The sequence below is a fragment of the Brassica oleracea genome, chromosome C6, assembly GCF_000695525.1.
Source record: "Brassica oleracea var. oleracea cultivar TO1000 chromosome C6, BOL, whole genome shotgun sequence".
NCBI lineage: Eukaryota > Viridiplantae > Streptophyta > Magnoliopsida > Brassicales > Brassicaceae > Brassica > Brassica oleracea.
The window spans coordinates 4,677,194-4,692,179 of NC_027753.1; the positions used below are offsets into that span (position 1 = coordinate 4,677,194).

Here is a 14,986-nt window from a genome sequence, read left to right on the forward strand (position 1 = left end):
AATTGGGTTCGGGTCAGAGATCGTTTCGGGGACTGGAAACGGGGACGGGAAACGTGGAAGGGAACCAGGACGTAAAATGGCAAAACCAAAAATTTAAGATACGGGTACGGCTGGGATACGGCAATAAAATACTTATATGTATACATATATTATATACAAATCACAAGTTAAATCTATAAGTAATATAAAATTTACTAAAAGTTTAATTCCTAAGCATTGTTTTGCTCTGTTTTAACTGGTTTTTGATGACATTATTTTTTCGTTTTGAATATTCTGAATATTAACCATTAAATCAAATTTTCGAGAAGTGTGATATTTAAAAATGCTATCAAAGCATATATCACCTGACATGATATCATCTTCTTCTTCTTTAAGAAATTTAAAAATCTCTGGGTTTTCAAGTTTAGAAACAAAATTGACTGTGTGTTAAGCATTTGGAACTTTTTTAGGGACGCACAGACGAACGCGAGTCTCAGCCAACAACGTTGGCCCGAGATTGGACGAGCAAAGATCCTTCAGTTTCGGGAGAGAATCGCTAGAGGTTTGGATCGACTCTTTGTTCTCGTTTCTTCGTGGAGGGCTTTTCTTCTCTCTTTCCCTTCTTCTTTTTCTTTAAGGAACTGGTCGCTATATGTGCAGCAGATTGGGTGTCCAATCTCCCTTGTCCGATCGATTCCTGGCCGAAACAACGGTTGCCACTGTTCGCGAGTAAACGGAAGACTGCGACTGATAGAATGGACTTTCCGGACCTCAGCTCTTTCATAGGGGAAGAGTTAGGCTTGGAGAAGGTCGGGCTGCTGGCCGTACTGGATGCAATGGCGACTCGTGCTTCTTGCCCGATTGGCGGCGTTCCGCAAACCAACGTTACTATGGCGATTTTACCTAGGTCTGGGGATGCCGATTCGGTACGTAGTGAGGAATTGGTCGAGAAAAGAGGGGATAAGAGGCCTAGGGTTGACGATGCTGTGGACCGCTCGCGGGTCCTTCTGCAGAAACCTCGCAGTTAGGTCACGATAGACCAGCCCTTGGTGCAACTCGTGCTGGCGCTGAAGAATCGACAGTTTGGCCCGGTTACAGCGTTGCTCATCTGGAGTACATAGAAGGGCAGGTCGAGAAGGTTATGACCCTACTTTCCCCCGAGGGGCCGCCAGCGAAGAAGCGTTCCGTCGGGGACGTCGACGATTCAGCCAAGAGATCGGACAGCGGCGCCTCAGCACAAGCTCGCAGTGTTGCTGAAGGTGCCGACTGATCGGAGCCAATCATGTTGCCGCCGGGGCTGCTGAGTCCCTCTAGAAGGGTGAAAACACGGGTATCTCACCGTCTTCACAGGAGGAGAAACTCGGCGTTGTTGTGTTCTAGTATTCCCGCGAGACTCCGCTCATGAACAATCCGAGTCAATGCGCAGAACTGGTTCGCCAGATAAGCAGTGGCCCCTAGGATATGTCGTCGGTCGAGGACCAGGTTTTTGCCAAGGAATACGAGGAAGCCTGCGCCGCCTCCGACCTGGTAAGATTCGCTTCACAGTTCTCGTATTGCCTTACTCGGTCGTATGTCCTCGTTAATCTGACATCGTTCGTCTCTTGCCTATACAGGGGGACGCTCGCATGAATTACATGATTCGCCGTTACAACGCGGCCCTGAAGTATTGGAGCGCTCGTGGGCGATACGCTGAGATAGAGTTGGGAAAGGAAAGGTCTAAGCACACTGAATGGAAGGCCTTTTATGAAAGAAAATACGTGGAGTTCAAACGAACATCGGAGACAGCGATCTTGGAGAAGAATCGGGCCATTGCCCGCATCACGGCCGATAAAAAAAGAATTGAGGACCTAGAGCTCAAGTTAGAAGGTGCTCAGGTCGTCCCTGGTATGGAGGCTGACGCCCCTTCCGAACTGGAATCGGCGTGGGCGGAGGTGGCCGAGCTGAAGCGCCAAATTTTCATGAAAGACAGAGAGATCTCCCGCCTTCAGAAAGCTTGGAGTCACGATTTTGTCCTGGAATGCGTCCGGATCCAAAAGGCAATGACCGAGAAATGCAATCGCCGTTTTCAGACTATACGAGACTGGAACGTTCGTCAAAAGGCTAACGACGATAAACTTCTCCTTCACGCTCAGGCTCTAGAGATGAGGAAGTGCTTGGAGAAGATACGAGGGAAAAGAGGGGTGTGTGTTCCTCCGGAGATCGTTGACATATTCTCAAAAAGGGAAGCCACCTTTGAGAAAGTCCGAGGAACTGAAGGTTGGAGACATCCCCGACACGGATCTGTCATTGTCCCCGCTGATCCTAGCCTCTCAATTCATGAACCCTCTTAACGTCGGGGTCCAGTTTGCGCCTTGCGGGCTCGTCGTCTTCTACGCCTTTCACTTCTGCAAGCTTGCGAGATCCGACCGACGGGGGAGCATCTCCGGGTGGAGGGTCAAGAATCGCGATGCCTGGGGAACAAGGAACTGCCTGCACAACGCGCCCTTATGAAGTCGAGGGCGAGATCAGACAATCCGGGGACGGCGACGCGCCGGACCAAGCAGGAGGAAATGTGACGAATACTCGTGAGGACGAGTGAGCGTAGGATGGCTCTTTTACATTGTTCTATTTTCCTGTTGTAACTCCTTTTTTATTCTCCCTTTCTTTTGTTCTCGTAGTTTTATCTCAGACATGCTCGTTCTTATGAATAAAGTGGTTTTCTTTCTTCTCATTGCCTCCCCCTCTGAATCCGTATATTTCTTACGTTTCCTCAGTATCGTTCTCATCGACCGTTAGCCCCATTAAGTACTAGGTCGATTGATGATATGAGATTGGGTGTTGCTGGTCGCACCAGACTCAGGGGTCTAATGGCCGAGGTTTTAGCACGACAACGGTTCTCGACTCGCCCGAAAGTAGTCCTGAGAGGTTTGAGGCTGGCCAGGCCATACCCTAGGACAATTCGAGGGTCGGGATCGTCGTTCCGCTAGGGGTTAGGGTACGTTGCTAGGACGTGGGATCCTCGATCTAGCGGAGAAGAACCCTTGACTATGTTTGATCGGGACATAGGGGGGACGAAATAGTATCAGTACATGTATCGCTGGGGCGTTTTTCCGGGAATGTAGATATCCGATTTATCGAAGGAGTGTCTGGCAATAGAGCCTCATGGTTTACTTCTTCAAATGAATTTTTTATTTGGGTTGCAACTATGCCCGGTGAAAGGCTGCCTACGTACCCTGGGAAAGGATCAAGTCGCTCGTAGTTCGATTCGCCCGAGTAGAAGTGACCCGAGGGTGCATCTATTGAGGGTTTTTTTGGGTGGGAGAGGAGGTTACTTATGTGTAGAACCGCTGAAGGCTCATCGCGTTCCAGGCTCGCGGGATTTCCTCGCCCGACGAGGCTTCAAGTCTGTAGACTCCTGGTTTGATCACCGTAGTGATCTTGTAGGGTCCTTCCCAGTTAGTTCAAGGCTTGCCCGCTTTCCATTCTTTCGTGTTTTTGAAAACCTTGCCCACGACGAGGTCCCCGAGTTCGAGCGGTCGAGCTCTGGCCTTTTTGTTGTAGCATCCCTAGATTTGGTTCTGGTAATTCTGAATTCTTAACAGGTCTTGAGCGCGCTGTTCTTCTATATCGTCAAGGGCGTCGAGCAACATATCACGGTTAAGCGGGATGTCACGCGGCATCCGGCCACATTGAATTCCGCCGGAGCCATTGCTTCGACACCGTAGGCGAGGGAGAAGGGGGTTGCCTTAGTTGCTCGGGAGGGGGTTGTTCGATGAGACCAGAGAAAACCGTCCAATTCGTCGGCCCATCATCCCTTCTTTGATCGGCACTTTTTTTTTATTCCGTCGATTAGGATCTTATTCGTCGATTCGGCATATCCTTTGCTTTGAGGGTACCGCGGGCGTGCTGTCGTGAGCCTGATATTCCAACGATCGCAGAATGCGCCGAAGTTTTTAGAGATGAACTAGGAACCGTTATCGGTGATGATCTCGTATGGTAACCCGTGTCGGCATATGATGTTTTTCCAGACGAAGCCCTGAACCTCCTTGTCGGTTACTTGGACGAATGCCTCCGCTTCGACCCACTTAGTAAAATAGTCGATCATGACCAACACAAATCATCGCTGCTTTGAGTTGGGCATTGGGCCGATGATATCAATTCCCCGGCGCATGAATGGGTAAGGGGCTACCGAGGTGCGCAACATTTCAGTTGGGCAATGAATGTTGGGTGATTGACGCTGGCATTTGTCATATTTCTTGGCGTAGGATTTGCAGTCGGCATCCATGGTTGGCCAATAAAACACGATCTTCCAGATTTTGAGGACGAGAGCTCGGCCCCTCGAGTGGTTGCCTGCTGCGCATTCGTGGGTTTCGGCCATTACTCGCCTGGTTTCGTCGCCGTGGATGCATTTGAGGAGGACTTTGTTCGCCGTCCATCGGTATAATCCATCGTTCGTTACGATATAGTGGGTGCTGCGAGTCTTGAGTCGCCGAGCGTCCCATTTATCGGGGGAAAAGTGTGCCAGTAGAGACGTAACTGATGAGCGGGTCTCTGCAATCGTCTTGGGGTTGCGGGGTGACTGGTTCCAAAGAGTCGATCTCCATACTTAAGCCAAAGACCGGAGTGACTAGAAGGGTGTCATCGCTTTTTGTATTGATGCTCGGCTTCGCTATCTTATGAATGGGGATGGTCCGCTGTACCTGATCGCGGAGTTGGCTACCGAAGGCCACGAGAGCGTCAGCGCAAACGTTCTCCCCCCGAGGGACTTTTATGAATTCAAAAAATTCAAAGCTCTTAGCGAGGTCTTGGACGACTCTTAAGTATGTGTCCATTCGCTCGTTGTGAGCGTCGTAGTCACCGCTAAATTGGCTGGTGACGAGTTGGGAATCACAGTAGGCGCTAAGCCGTTTAACTTTGACGGCTTGCGCAAGTCGGAGCCCTGCAATGAGAGATTCGTATTCAGCCTCGTTGTTCGAAGCTTTGAATCCGAACCTGAGAGACTGTCGGATGAGTTTGCTTGTTGGTGATTGGAGCTGGACGCCTGACCCGAACCTTTGTTGGTAGAGGAGTCGTCGACATGGAGGATCCATTTCTGATCTGGCGGGATGAGATCCGGTTCGAGCTCAGGTGCTAACTCGATGAGAAAATCCGCGAGGACCTGGGACTTGGCGTCCGTTCGGTTCTTGTACGTGATGTCATGTTCGCTGAGTTCGAAAGCCCACTTGGCCAATCTCCCGGATTGATTGCAGTTTTGCATTACTGTTCGGAGAGGTTGATTTGATAAAACTTCAATTGAATGAGAGTGGAAATATGGCCGGAGCTTCCGAGCCGAAGTGATTATGGCGAGGGCCATTTTCTCGAGTGCTAGGCATCGTGTCTTGGGGTCGGTCATCCGTTTACTCATATAGAAGATGGGTTTCTTCTCGCTCATGTCCTCTTCAATGAGGACGCTCCTGACTGCCGTTGATGAGACTGCGATGTATAGATACAATATGTCTAGTATGTCTCCTTCGTCGGGTATTGACAGGACGGGAGGGGTCGTCAGGTACTGCTTCAAGTGTGTGAATGCTTCTTCACATTTCTTGTCCCAAAGGAAACGCTTGTTACCTCGAAGCAGTTCGTAGAAAGGGAGGTATTTTTCCGTTGATCAGGAGATGAAACGGTTCAATGCAGCAATGCGGCCGGTTAGGCATTGGACTTCCCTCGTGTTCTTCGGACTAGGAAGGTCGAGGATTGTTGTAGTTTGCTTCGGGTTGGCCTCGATCCTTCGTTGTGTCACGATATAGCCGAGAAACTTGCCCGACATAACGCCAAAAGTGCATTTCGCGGGGTTGAGTTTCATGCCGTATTCGTTTAGGGTTGCAAAGCATTGTCGTAAGTGATCAAGGTGGTCGTCGACGCGAAGGGATTTGACGAGCATATTGTCGATGTACACCTCCATAGTGACCTCGAGTTGGGTCGCGAACATCTTGTTCACGAGGTGTTGATAGGTGGCTCCCACGTTCTTAAGGCCGAAAGGCATAACCTTATAGCAGTAAGTTCCTCGGTCTATAATGAAACCAGTTTTCTTGCGATCGTTGGGATGCATCGCAATTTGGTTATAGCCCGAAAAGGCATCCATGAATGTTAAGAGCTCGTTGCCAGCCGTTGACTCCACCAGTCGATCGATGTGGGGGAGAGGGAAGCTGTCCTTCGGGCAAGCTTTATTAAGGTCGGTGAAATCGACGCAGATGTGCCACTTACCATTCTTCTTCATGACCACCGGATTAGCGAGCCATTCTGGGTATCGTACCTCAACGATCGACCCAACTCTGAGCAATCGGTCGACTTCTTCGTTGACGGCTTTCGATCGTTCGGGTCCCAACTTACGGTGTTTATGTCGGATCGGTTCGAAGGTCGGATCGACATTGAGTTCATGTGTGACGATTTTTGGGTCTATCCCCTTCATGTCGTCCGTTTTCCATGCAAAGGCGAATACGTTCTTTTTCAATAAGGTGATGATCTTATCCCTCATGTGGTCGGAAAGATAGGCGCCGACTCGGAGCACTTTGCTCAGGTCTGCTTCGTCGATGGTTACCTCGGTAATTTCTTCTTGCGGCAGGGCCGAACTTTTGGATGGGTGTAGAAATTGAGTTTATCCGGATTGATGGCCGATTGGTCTTGTAGGCTGTCGCGACCGTCCATTCCCGGGAATTTTACGCACTGGTGGTAGGCTGAGGCGTTGTCGCCCATAGATGTGATCCAAGGTATGCCGAGGATCGCGTTATACGGGACTGTAGCGTCGATAACGGAAAATTCGGTGGCTAAGGTGACGCCGAGCACGGCGGTTTGGAGGCGGACGGTGCCAATGGCTGCCTTGGTACTAGCGTTGAAAGCCATTAGGACGTGGAGAAGTGGGTGGACATTGATTGTGTCGACTCCCATTCGGTCTAAGGTGCTGCGTGGGATGAGATTGACCGAGCTTTCGGTGTCAATTACGACCTTGGATACGTCGCAGTGGCCAATCCCAACCTCTACGACCATAGGATCGTTGTGTGGTAGGTGGATGCCGACTTTGTCGTTGGCGGAGAACGAGATCTCCGCATTTGGATGAGCGAGACTAGCGGAAGAGTGGGTTGGGCCGGCTGCGCACGGCGAGAGATTGTTTCGAATTACGTGTACGCAATTTGCCTCTGTTGATGTCACGTTTTCGAGGACTGGTCCTGACCCTTCGCCAGAACTCGATTCGTCGAGTTATGATGATCTTTTAGTTAACGCTACTTTGTTCTGCCCCACGATGGGCGCCAACTGTTCGTACCGAGTTCGGTCTAAACGAATAAATAACGACGGAACTCGTCGGTGGATCAGTTCAAAAGCGTTTTATTAATAGATCGAAAAGAGAGTGGTTACAAATAAGGAAAGTGATCGGAAAACAAGTCGGAGCTTGGGGAGCTTTGGCCGGGAAAGGTACAAGCACGTAAGAAGAAAGAGTAAAAACTCTAATTCTAGCCGTCGAGTATGCATGTGTGTTCTTGGATCTCCTTTCATGATGCCTCTCCTTCTCTTTAAATAGTCGGAGCTCGTGTTCACTCTTGGTCGCTTTACCCTGATGGGCTTTTAGTCGGCATGCCGGCAGTCGGGTTGGGGAACTTCGACTTGGGCCGAGCAGCCGATTTCTCAGGTTGATGGACCGAACCTCTTTATTTCTCGGGTCTTGTTGGTGAGCATAACTCGGTCCCTACACATATTGTTCTGATGAAGTTAGTAGCACTTTGTCAATTCTAGTGGTTTTGATGCATTATGTACCTTTTGGTTTATCTTTGTTTTTGTATGTATTATCATTCGGTTTGGTCTGGCTTGGTTTGGGTTATGTGGTGAGAAAATTTCATGAAGCCAACATTCTCAAATTCAGTAATAATTAACAGCATTGTTTCCGATTCGTATTGGTGTCGCTCAACACAATGAACCAAAATGTGATGAATAAGAATTGTAGAATTTAGGGTAAACCGGAAATAACCGACCATCTAATAACAAACTCCTCGGATATTGCGCTCACTAGATAAAACACCAAACCTGTAAATGATGATGATAGTAAGACGAGGACTCGTTGCTGCCCACTTTGTCGCACCTCATCTTCGTCCTCTCACTCCTCTTCTTCCTCGCCGCCGATCTGATCCACGGCTGTGTTCTTCTTACTCATCTCCATCACTGCGGATAACGGCATCGGGAGACATGGCGGAAACGAGATCCCCTCCTGTGGCGAAGAAAGTGGAGCATGTGATGCAGATGTTCGGTGACGTTAGGGTTGACAATTACTACTGGCTCCGTGACGATTCTCGTTGCAATCCCGATATGCTTTCTTACCTCCGTGAAGAAAACGACTACACTGGTTCCGTCATGTCTGGTGAGTTAGTTAGCTTGTTAGGGATTAGGGTTTTTCGGGTTTTTGGTTTAGGGATACTAATAGTTCGGATCTGGGTAGATGTTAAAATCCATTTTGGATCCAAACTCACTCGAGGTTTGATTAATAATATTTGGATATTTTTAAATATTATATTAAAGAATTTGAGTTAGTTATTAGGTTTCAAATGCTATTTTCAGGTACTAATTCATATGTTCAGGTTCTATTTACCGGGTTAGGTTCTGGATAATACCCATAATCCGAAATACCATCTACATAATCCATAGCCCGAAATATTATATTATAAGATTCATTGGGTATTTTTTTCGGTTAAGAGTTTTGTTTAGATTCTGGGTTCAGTTACAAATGCTCAGGCCTAATACATTGAGTGTGCAAAGCTGTGAGATAATTAGATGGGAGCTTAATTTTTTTCAGGGACTAAGGAATTTGAGGATAGGCTGTTTGCTGAAATAAGAGGGAGGATCAAGGAAGATGATATATCTGCACCTCTACGCAAGGGTCCTTACTACTATTACAAGAAGAATCTTCAAGGAAAGGAATATGTTCAGCACTGTAGGCGTTTGATCGCTGACAACAAAGCTGAGCCTTCTGTGTATGATACTATGCCAACTGGTCCAGATGCTCCTCCCGAGCATATCATTTTGGATGAGAATATCAAGGCTCAAGAGTATGACTACTACAGTATTGGCGCCTTCAAGGTTAGACGACTATGGGAAACTTTGCTGGAAATAGATTTTGATTTCAAAAACTGTGTATTTTTGTTAACAATGGTGTTTCGTTCTTTTAATGCTGTCTTCAGGCTAGTCCAGATCATAAATTGGTGGCCTATGCAGAGGACACAAAAGGCGATGAGATATATACAGTGAACGTTATCGATTCTGAGGACCTGAAACCATTAGGACAACCACTTAAAGGACTGACTTGCTATCTTGAATGGGCTGGTAATGATGCTTTGGTCTACATTACTATGGACGAAATCCTGCGACCTGATAAGGTTTATTTCTTAACGTTTTTTATTTAGATTTGCTATATTAAGTATTGTTATTACATTAAACACTGTTTCTTTGAAATTTCTGACATTATTCACTTCAGAGATGCAATGTTTTTTAGTTTTTTTACTGAGTTCGGCAGTCACTCTTTGTGGCTTTCATGTTAGTCATTTTTTTTTTACATTCTTTATGACAGGTTTGGTTACATAAGTTGGGGACAGAGCAATCCAGTGATGTATGCCTCTACCACGAGAAAGATGATATGTTTTCTCTTGATCTCCACGCCTCTGAGAGCCATAAGTATATATTTGTTGCATCCGAAAGCAAAACTACAAGATTTGTCTTCTCGCTTGATGTGTCCAAGCCCCAGGAAGGACTCCAGGTGCTGACACCTCGTGTAGATGGCATTGATTCATCTGTCAGTCATCGAGGGAACCACTTTTTCATCCAGAGAAGGAGCACTGAGTTTTACAACTCAGAACTGGTGGCCTGTTCAGTTGATGACACATCTAAGACAACAGTTCTGATTCCACATAGAGAAAGGTAAAACACTTTGTTATAATCTGTTTGCCATTGTCAGTGTCCCTATCCATATTCAAGAAGAAGTCCAACTAGTTTTTAGTGTCATTTATGTTCTTTGGCTTAGACCGTGCATGGTTTTTTTTTTCAATTGCTGCTTGCAATTATGATGCATTATTCACTTAAAATTAAAGATCACCTTTTATCATATAGCTAATAATTATTCTGTAATTTTTTATATGGACAGTGTAAAGATTCAGGAAATTCAGCTCTTTCGAGATCATCTTGCAGTATTCGAGCGTGAACAGGGACTGCAGAAGATAACAGTTCATAGGCTTCCCGCTGAGGGAGAGCCTCTGAACAAACTCCAAGCTGGTCGTAGTGTTAGCTTTGTTGATCCGGTCTATTCAATTGACTCGACAGAATCTGAATTTGCGTCCAGTGTTTTAAGGTTCCTCTACAGCTCGATGAAGACACCTCCTTCTGTGTATGACTATGACATGGATAGTGGCACTTCTGTTATCAAGAAGATTGACACAGTAAGTAAACATCTTACTTAGTCTTTCCGACTCCTGTATGTGGATCAGTTTCGTATGCTCTCTGCGCATATGGTTGTGGATATTGATTTGATTAATAGTGGAGTCATGTTTACATGACAATTAATAACTGTATTTTTACAGGTATTGGGAGGTTTTGATGCGTCGAATTATGTTACAGAAAGGAAATGGGTCACTGCAGCTGACGGAACTCAAATTCCAATGTCTATTGTTTATAACAAAAACCTTGCAAAGCTCGATGGGTCTGATCCGTGTCTGCTGTATGGATATGGTTCATATGAGGTACTTTTACCTGGAGCTTTTATGGTCCTCTTACTTTTGTGTTCTAAGCTATAAATTACTCTCTATCGTTACAGATCTCTGTAGATCCATATTTCAAGGCATCAAGGTTATCCTTGTTAGATCGTGGTTTTATCTACGTAATTGCCCATGTTCGTGGGGGCGGTGAAATGGGGAGGCAGTGGTACGAGAACGGGAAGCTGTTGAAAAAGAAGAACACATTCACTGATTTTATAGCTTGTGCTGAGTCTTTAATAGAACTTAAGTATTGCTCAAAGGAAAAACTGTGTGTCGAAGGAAGGAGTGCTGGTGGCTTGCTGATGGGTGCTGTTCTGAACATGAGGCCTGACTTGTTCAAAGTGGTTATCGCTGGAGTTCCTTTTGTAGACGTTTTGACAACAATGCTGGACCCAACTATTCCGCTTACTACATCAGAATGGGAGGTTCGTCTGATACTTGTTCAGCGCCTTGAAACATTGAATGACATACTTTCTTACTTGCATGTGTTATTTGTTGTTTTCTATCATTTGAAGGAGTGGGGTGACCCCAGAAAGGAAGAGTTCTACTTCTACATGAAGTCATATTCCCCTGTTGACAATGTGAGTATATCGCCTCTTTTTCGAATTAATGTGCTATAACATGACATGGAAGGTCTCTGCGATGATGCATCTATTCCAATATATCAAACAGGTCACGGCGCAGAATTATCCAAATGTTCTTGTTACTGCTGGGTTAAATGGTAAGCATTCATTTGTCTAGATACAATATGGAATCAAAATTGCTTCTGATTTCGCAAAGTACGTTTTCCCTGATCGATGTTGCCCTGATTCTCTTATTGGAAAACTTGGCAAATGCCTTTTTACTTATCTATGTTTGTAACTGTGTCTGTCCAACAGATCCAAGGGTCATGTACTCTGAACCTGCCAAGTTTGTGGCGAAACTGAGAGAAATGAAGACTGACAACAACTTGCTTTTGTTCAAATGTGAGCTTGGCGCTGGACATTTCTCCAAATCTGGGAGGTATGAACGTAGTCTCAACATTACAAACACATCCGTTTGTACTGGACTCGAGTTGTGTTCAAACTAAGGTTGGTTGGTTGGTTTTTGCTATGTGATTGACCCATTCTTGATGCTATAATGCAGATTCGAGAAGCTTCAGGAAGATGCGTTTACGTTTGCGTTCATGATGAAAGTTCTGGACATGATTCCAGCTTCTGTGTGAGTGATCAGAAAAAAAAAACCTCTAAGAGAGTTTAGATTTATTTTATGCGCTATTTTCTTTAAGCTCAGATTCTTCTACCCATTTTTATGCGTTCGCTAATAAAAGAGCTAAAGACTTAACAAGGCAGTATAAAAAAGGCTTAACAATGGTCTGAAAATGCTTCTTAACGATGGTCGTGAGCGAGATCATAGAGATCTAAAAACTAAACACTAATCTCTGTGGCGAGCTATTGCGAGCCGATAAAAAAAAAAAAATCTATGTGGCAAGCTATTGCATGTATATGAAGTTTTCATGACAATTTCTACAACTTATCTTCTGTATCAGAAAATACGATGCTTACGAAATTCTATATTGACAACAAAAGACTATTTCTACCCTAACAATTATTAACATCAAATTCTAGTCAAAAGTTTAAACTGCTGACTTTTTTTGTAGTGTATTATGAAAAATATATTTATATTTCCAAGTAATGAAAAAGTAATAGTGATAGACTAAAATTAACTATACCACCCATTATATATTACAACATCTTCTTCTTTGTCTCTTTCACTCTGTATAACTTATCAATTTAAAATGGAGAACGAGGAGAGCAAAGAAAAAAATGATTTACCAGTTGACAGAGTTTGTTTTCGTGTCAATCGTGATTTTGATTTGAATAAATTGTTCTTTTATGATGGAGAGCTTCACCCTGACAAAGCAATTGAAGAAGCCTTACTTGAAATGTTGAAGATTTATCTTCCACATTCTTTTTAAGATCAAATAATGTCTTTTTGTATTGCAAGTTATTTTATCATAATAAAGATGTGAAATATAGTTTCACGTTTCTATTTTTCTTATTTTCTTTGTTCCATTCAATTTTTTAAAAATTGTTTAGATCACATGACCTTAAGATCTATTTGATCATATAGACACAATATAATACTCAATAATATTAAAATAAAAATTACTTCAAGAATAGTAAACTCATAAAAACAAAACAAAATGAGAAATAAGAAATCTGAAAAATAAATAAGTTCTAACGATGAGTTCAACAATCTTAAAACTAAAATTATGAAGATGCTAATGTGGCCATTACGCTTTGAACCAAGGAGACATCACAACTTATTTGAAGAGGAAGACGATTCTCTCTATCAAGTGTAGCTTTCTTCACGTGCGGAATTTTATATTTGTTGTCTCCTCCAGTTTTCATGATCTCTTTCATGCACGATTGAAGGGTCAAAAAATATAATTAACCTTTTCAGCAGCGTATTCTTCGAATGATTCTTCCACGACATGAACAAGATCTGCTACGGTTCTGGGACATGTCTCGTGCTGTAATGACTGGATTGCACTGAAATATCCGAGATCTAAAATGTTTAGATCCGGTGAATTTGCTGGTTGACACATCAAACGTATATCAAACCCATTTTTGCAGGCAGCATCTTTAAACTCTTTATCACCACACTGGACATGTGTCCTTGCGTTGTCTTGTTGGATGAAAATAGTCTTTCCCCGATCTTCAACTGGCCATCTTTCATGAATTACTGGAATGACCTTTTCAATCAAACATGCTCTTATGTCTTCTCGTTTCACAGAAGTTGATGCTTTTAGCTCTAGGGTTCCAGGGTCTCGGTTTTTGCTTCGCCTCTAAGCTGGTTGCATGGTAACAAAAGGAAACACTCCTATTTTGCCACAAAATGTCTCATTTCCTTACTCGTCAAATCTCGGTCGAGCCATCGCCGCCAAGAACATCACCTTCTCAATGTAGTTCTTACTTTGACATGTACGATGCAGTACCTCTTCATCAGGAACTAAATAATACTTCTCCATTTTCTTTGTCATGTAGAACCATTTTTCGTCAATATGTACAATGTTGTACATATTGACGAATTTTGGTTCATGAATCAAAGAGTCTTTTTCTAGCATGGAGAAACAAAACTTCAACTTATCTCTTATATTCCCATCCTTTAAACTTGGTTTGATAGCATTAGTGTGACGACGAAGCGTACCTTCCTTGACGCAACGTTGAAGTAGCAATACCCAAACTCTTTGAGAGCGATCGAAGTGATGTTCTCTTGTGAAATGGAATACTCTTAACTTGATTCAAGTTGAGAGGAATTTTCTTGCGACCACAATTTTTTTTTGTGGCAAACGTTAACTGCTTCACCATTTGAAGTTTCTTTTGCTTGTTGCCAAATCCGTTGCACGGTTCAGATAGATACCAGAAACAATTCAGACACTTCTCGAGTAGTATTTTTTTTCAGATTCCCATCATGGCTTCTCTCCAACAAAGCATTATAGATTGCCCATCTTTCTGTGTTCGAGAGATTTTTCTTCTTGCCACTTGGAATCTCTATGTCATTATATATCTCTGCATATTGACAATTAAAATAATTTATTAAAACTGAAAATCTGAAATATACCAACAACACATATACACATAAGTTTATTCGTGGAAATTCTATTAGAAACAAACCACAATTCAAAATATGATTGTATACAGTTTTTATTTAAAAAAGCAAACATAATCTATTTTAGAAAACGCATCTATATTACAGAAACAAACAAAACCAGCAACTTTTGTTGACTTGTATACTTGTAATTGTCGTAAATATGACTATACATAATTTTTAGAACAAATCAACATAAACTCATACCTTGATCTGTTTCAGTAAAAAGATCGCTTGCATAGACGTGACTGTTAACGAGTGCATCGTTGTCATCGTTATCTTCTTCTTCTTCTTCTTCTTCTTCTTCTTCTTCTTCTTCTTCGTTATCGAGTGTATCTACTTCTTCATCTGTTGGTGTTTGATTTAGATCAAATAAAAACTCATTTTCATTGGCTATATATGGAAGATTCAAATCAAAGTTAGAATCCATGAGTGATTGTGATTCAGTCGATTGTTTCTGTAAATATATAGCATAAGCAATTTTTTTGGTTTGGCTCCATTATCAGTTTAAAATTTTTAGTTTTGGCTCCATGCTTAAATTGTTTTGGATAATTTTAACACTGAAATCTTCTTTGTTCTTGCATTTCTTCATTTTCAGTTCAACGCCACATATACGTATTTGACTAAAAAAA

At 43.6% G+C, this 14,986-nt stretch overlaps 1 protein-coding gene across 1 annotated transcript; it reads left to right on the forward strand.

Annotated features, from left to right (window-relative positions):
* Positions 1–7,994: 7,994 nt before the first annotated feature.
* Positions 7,995–12,076, forward strand: LOC106300486 (protease 2-like). Its single transcript, XM_013736637.1, has 11 exons — positions 7,995–8,341; positions 8,774–9,057; positions 9,159–9,353; positions 9,545–9,891; positions 10,115–10,406; positions 10,548–10,706; positions 10,781–11,146; positions 11,237–11,302; positions 11,394–11,442; positions 11,600–11,723; positions 11,847–12,076. The coding sequence occupies exons 1-11, from the start codon at positions 8,017–8,019 to the stop codon at positions 11,923–11,925; spliced, it is 2,286 nt and encodes a 761-aa protein (XP_013592091.1). The 5' UTR covers positions 7,995–8,016; the 3' UTR covers positions 11,926–12,076.
* Positions 12,077–14,986: the final 2,910 nt, after the last annotated feature.

Coding starts and splice junctions, on each gene's coding strand:
- LOC106300486 (XM_013736637.1), top strand. CDS start 8,017: ATGATGATGATAGTAAGACGAGGACTCGTTGCTGCCCACTTTGTCGCA. Junction 11,147..11,236: donor TTACTACATCAGAATGGGAG/GTTCGTCTGATA, acceptor TATCATTTGAAG/GAGTGGGGTGACCCCAGAAA. Junction 11,303..11,393: donor CATATTCCCCTGTTGACAAT/GTGAGTATATCG, acceptor TATATCAAACAG/GTCACGGCGCAGAATTATCC.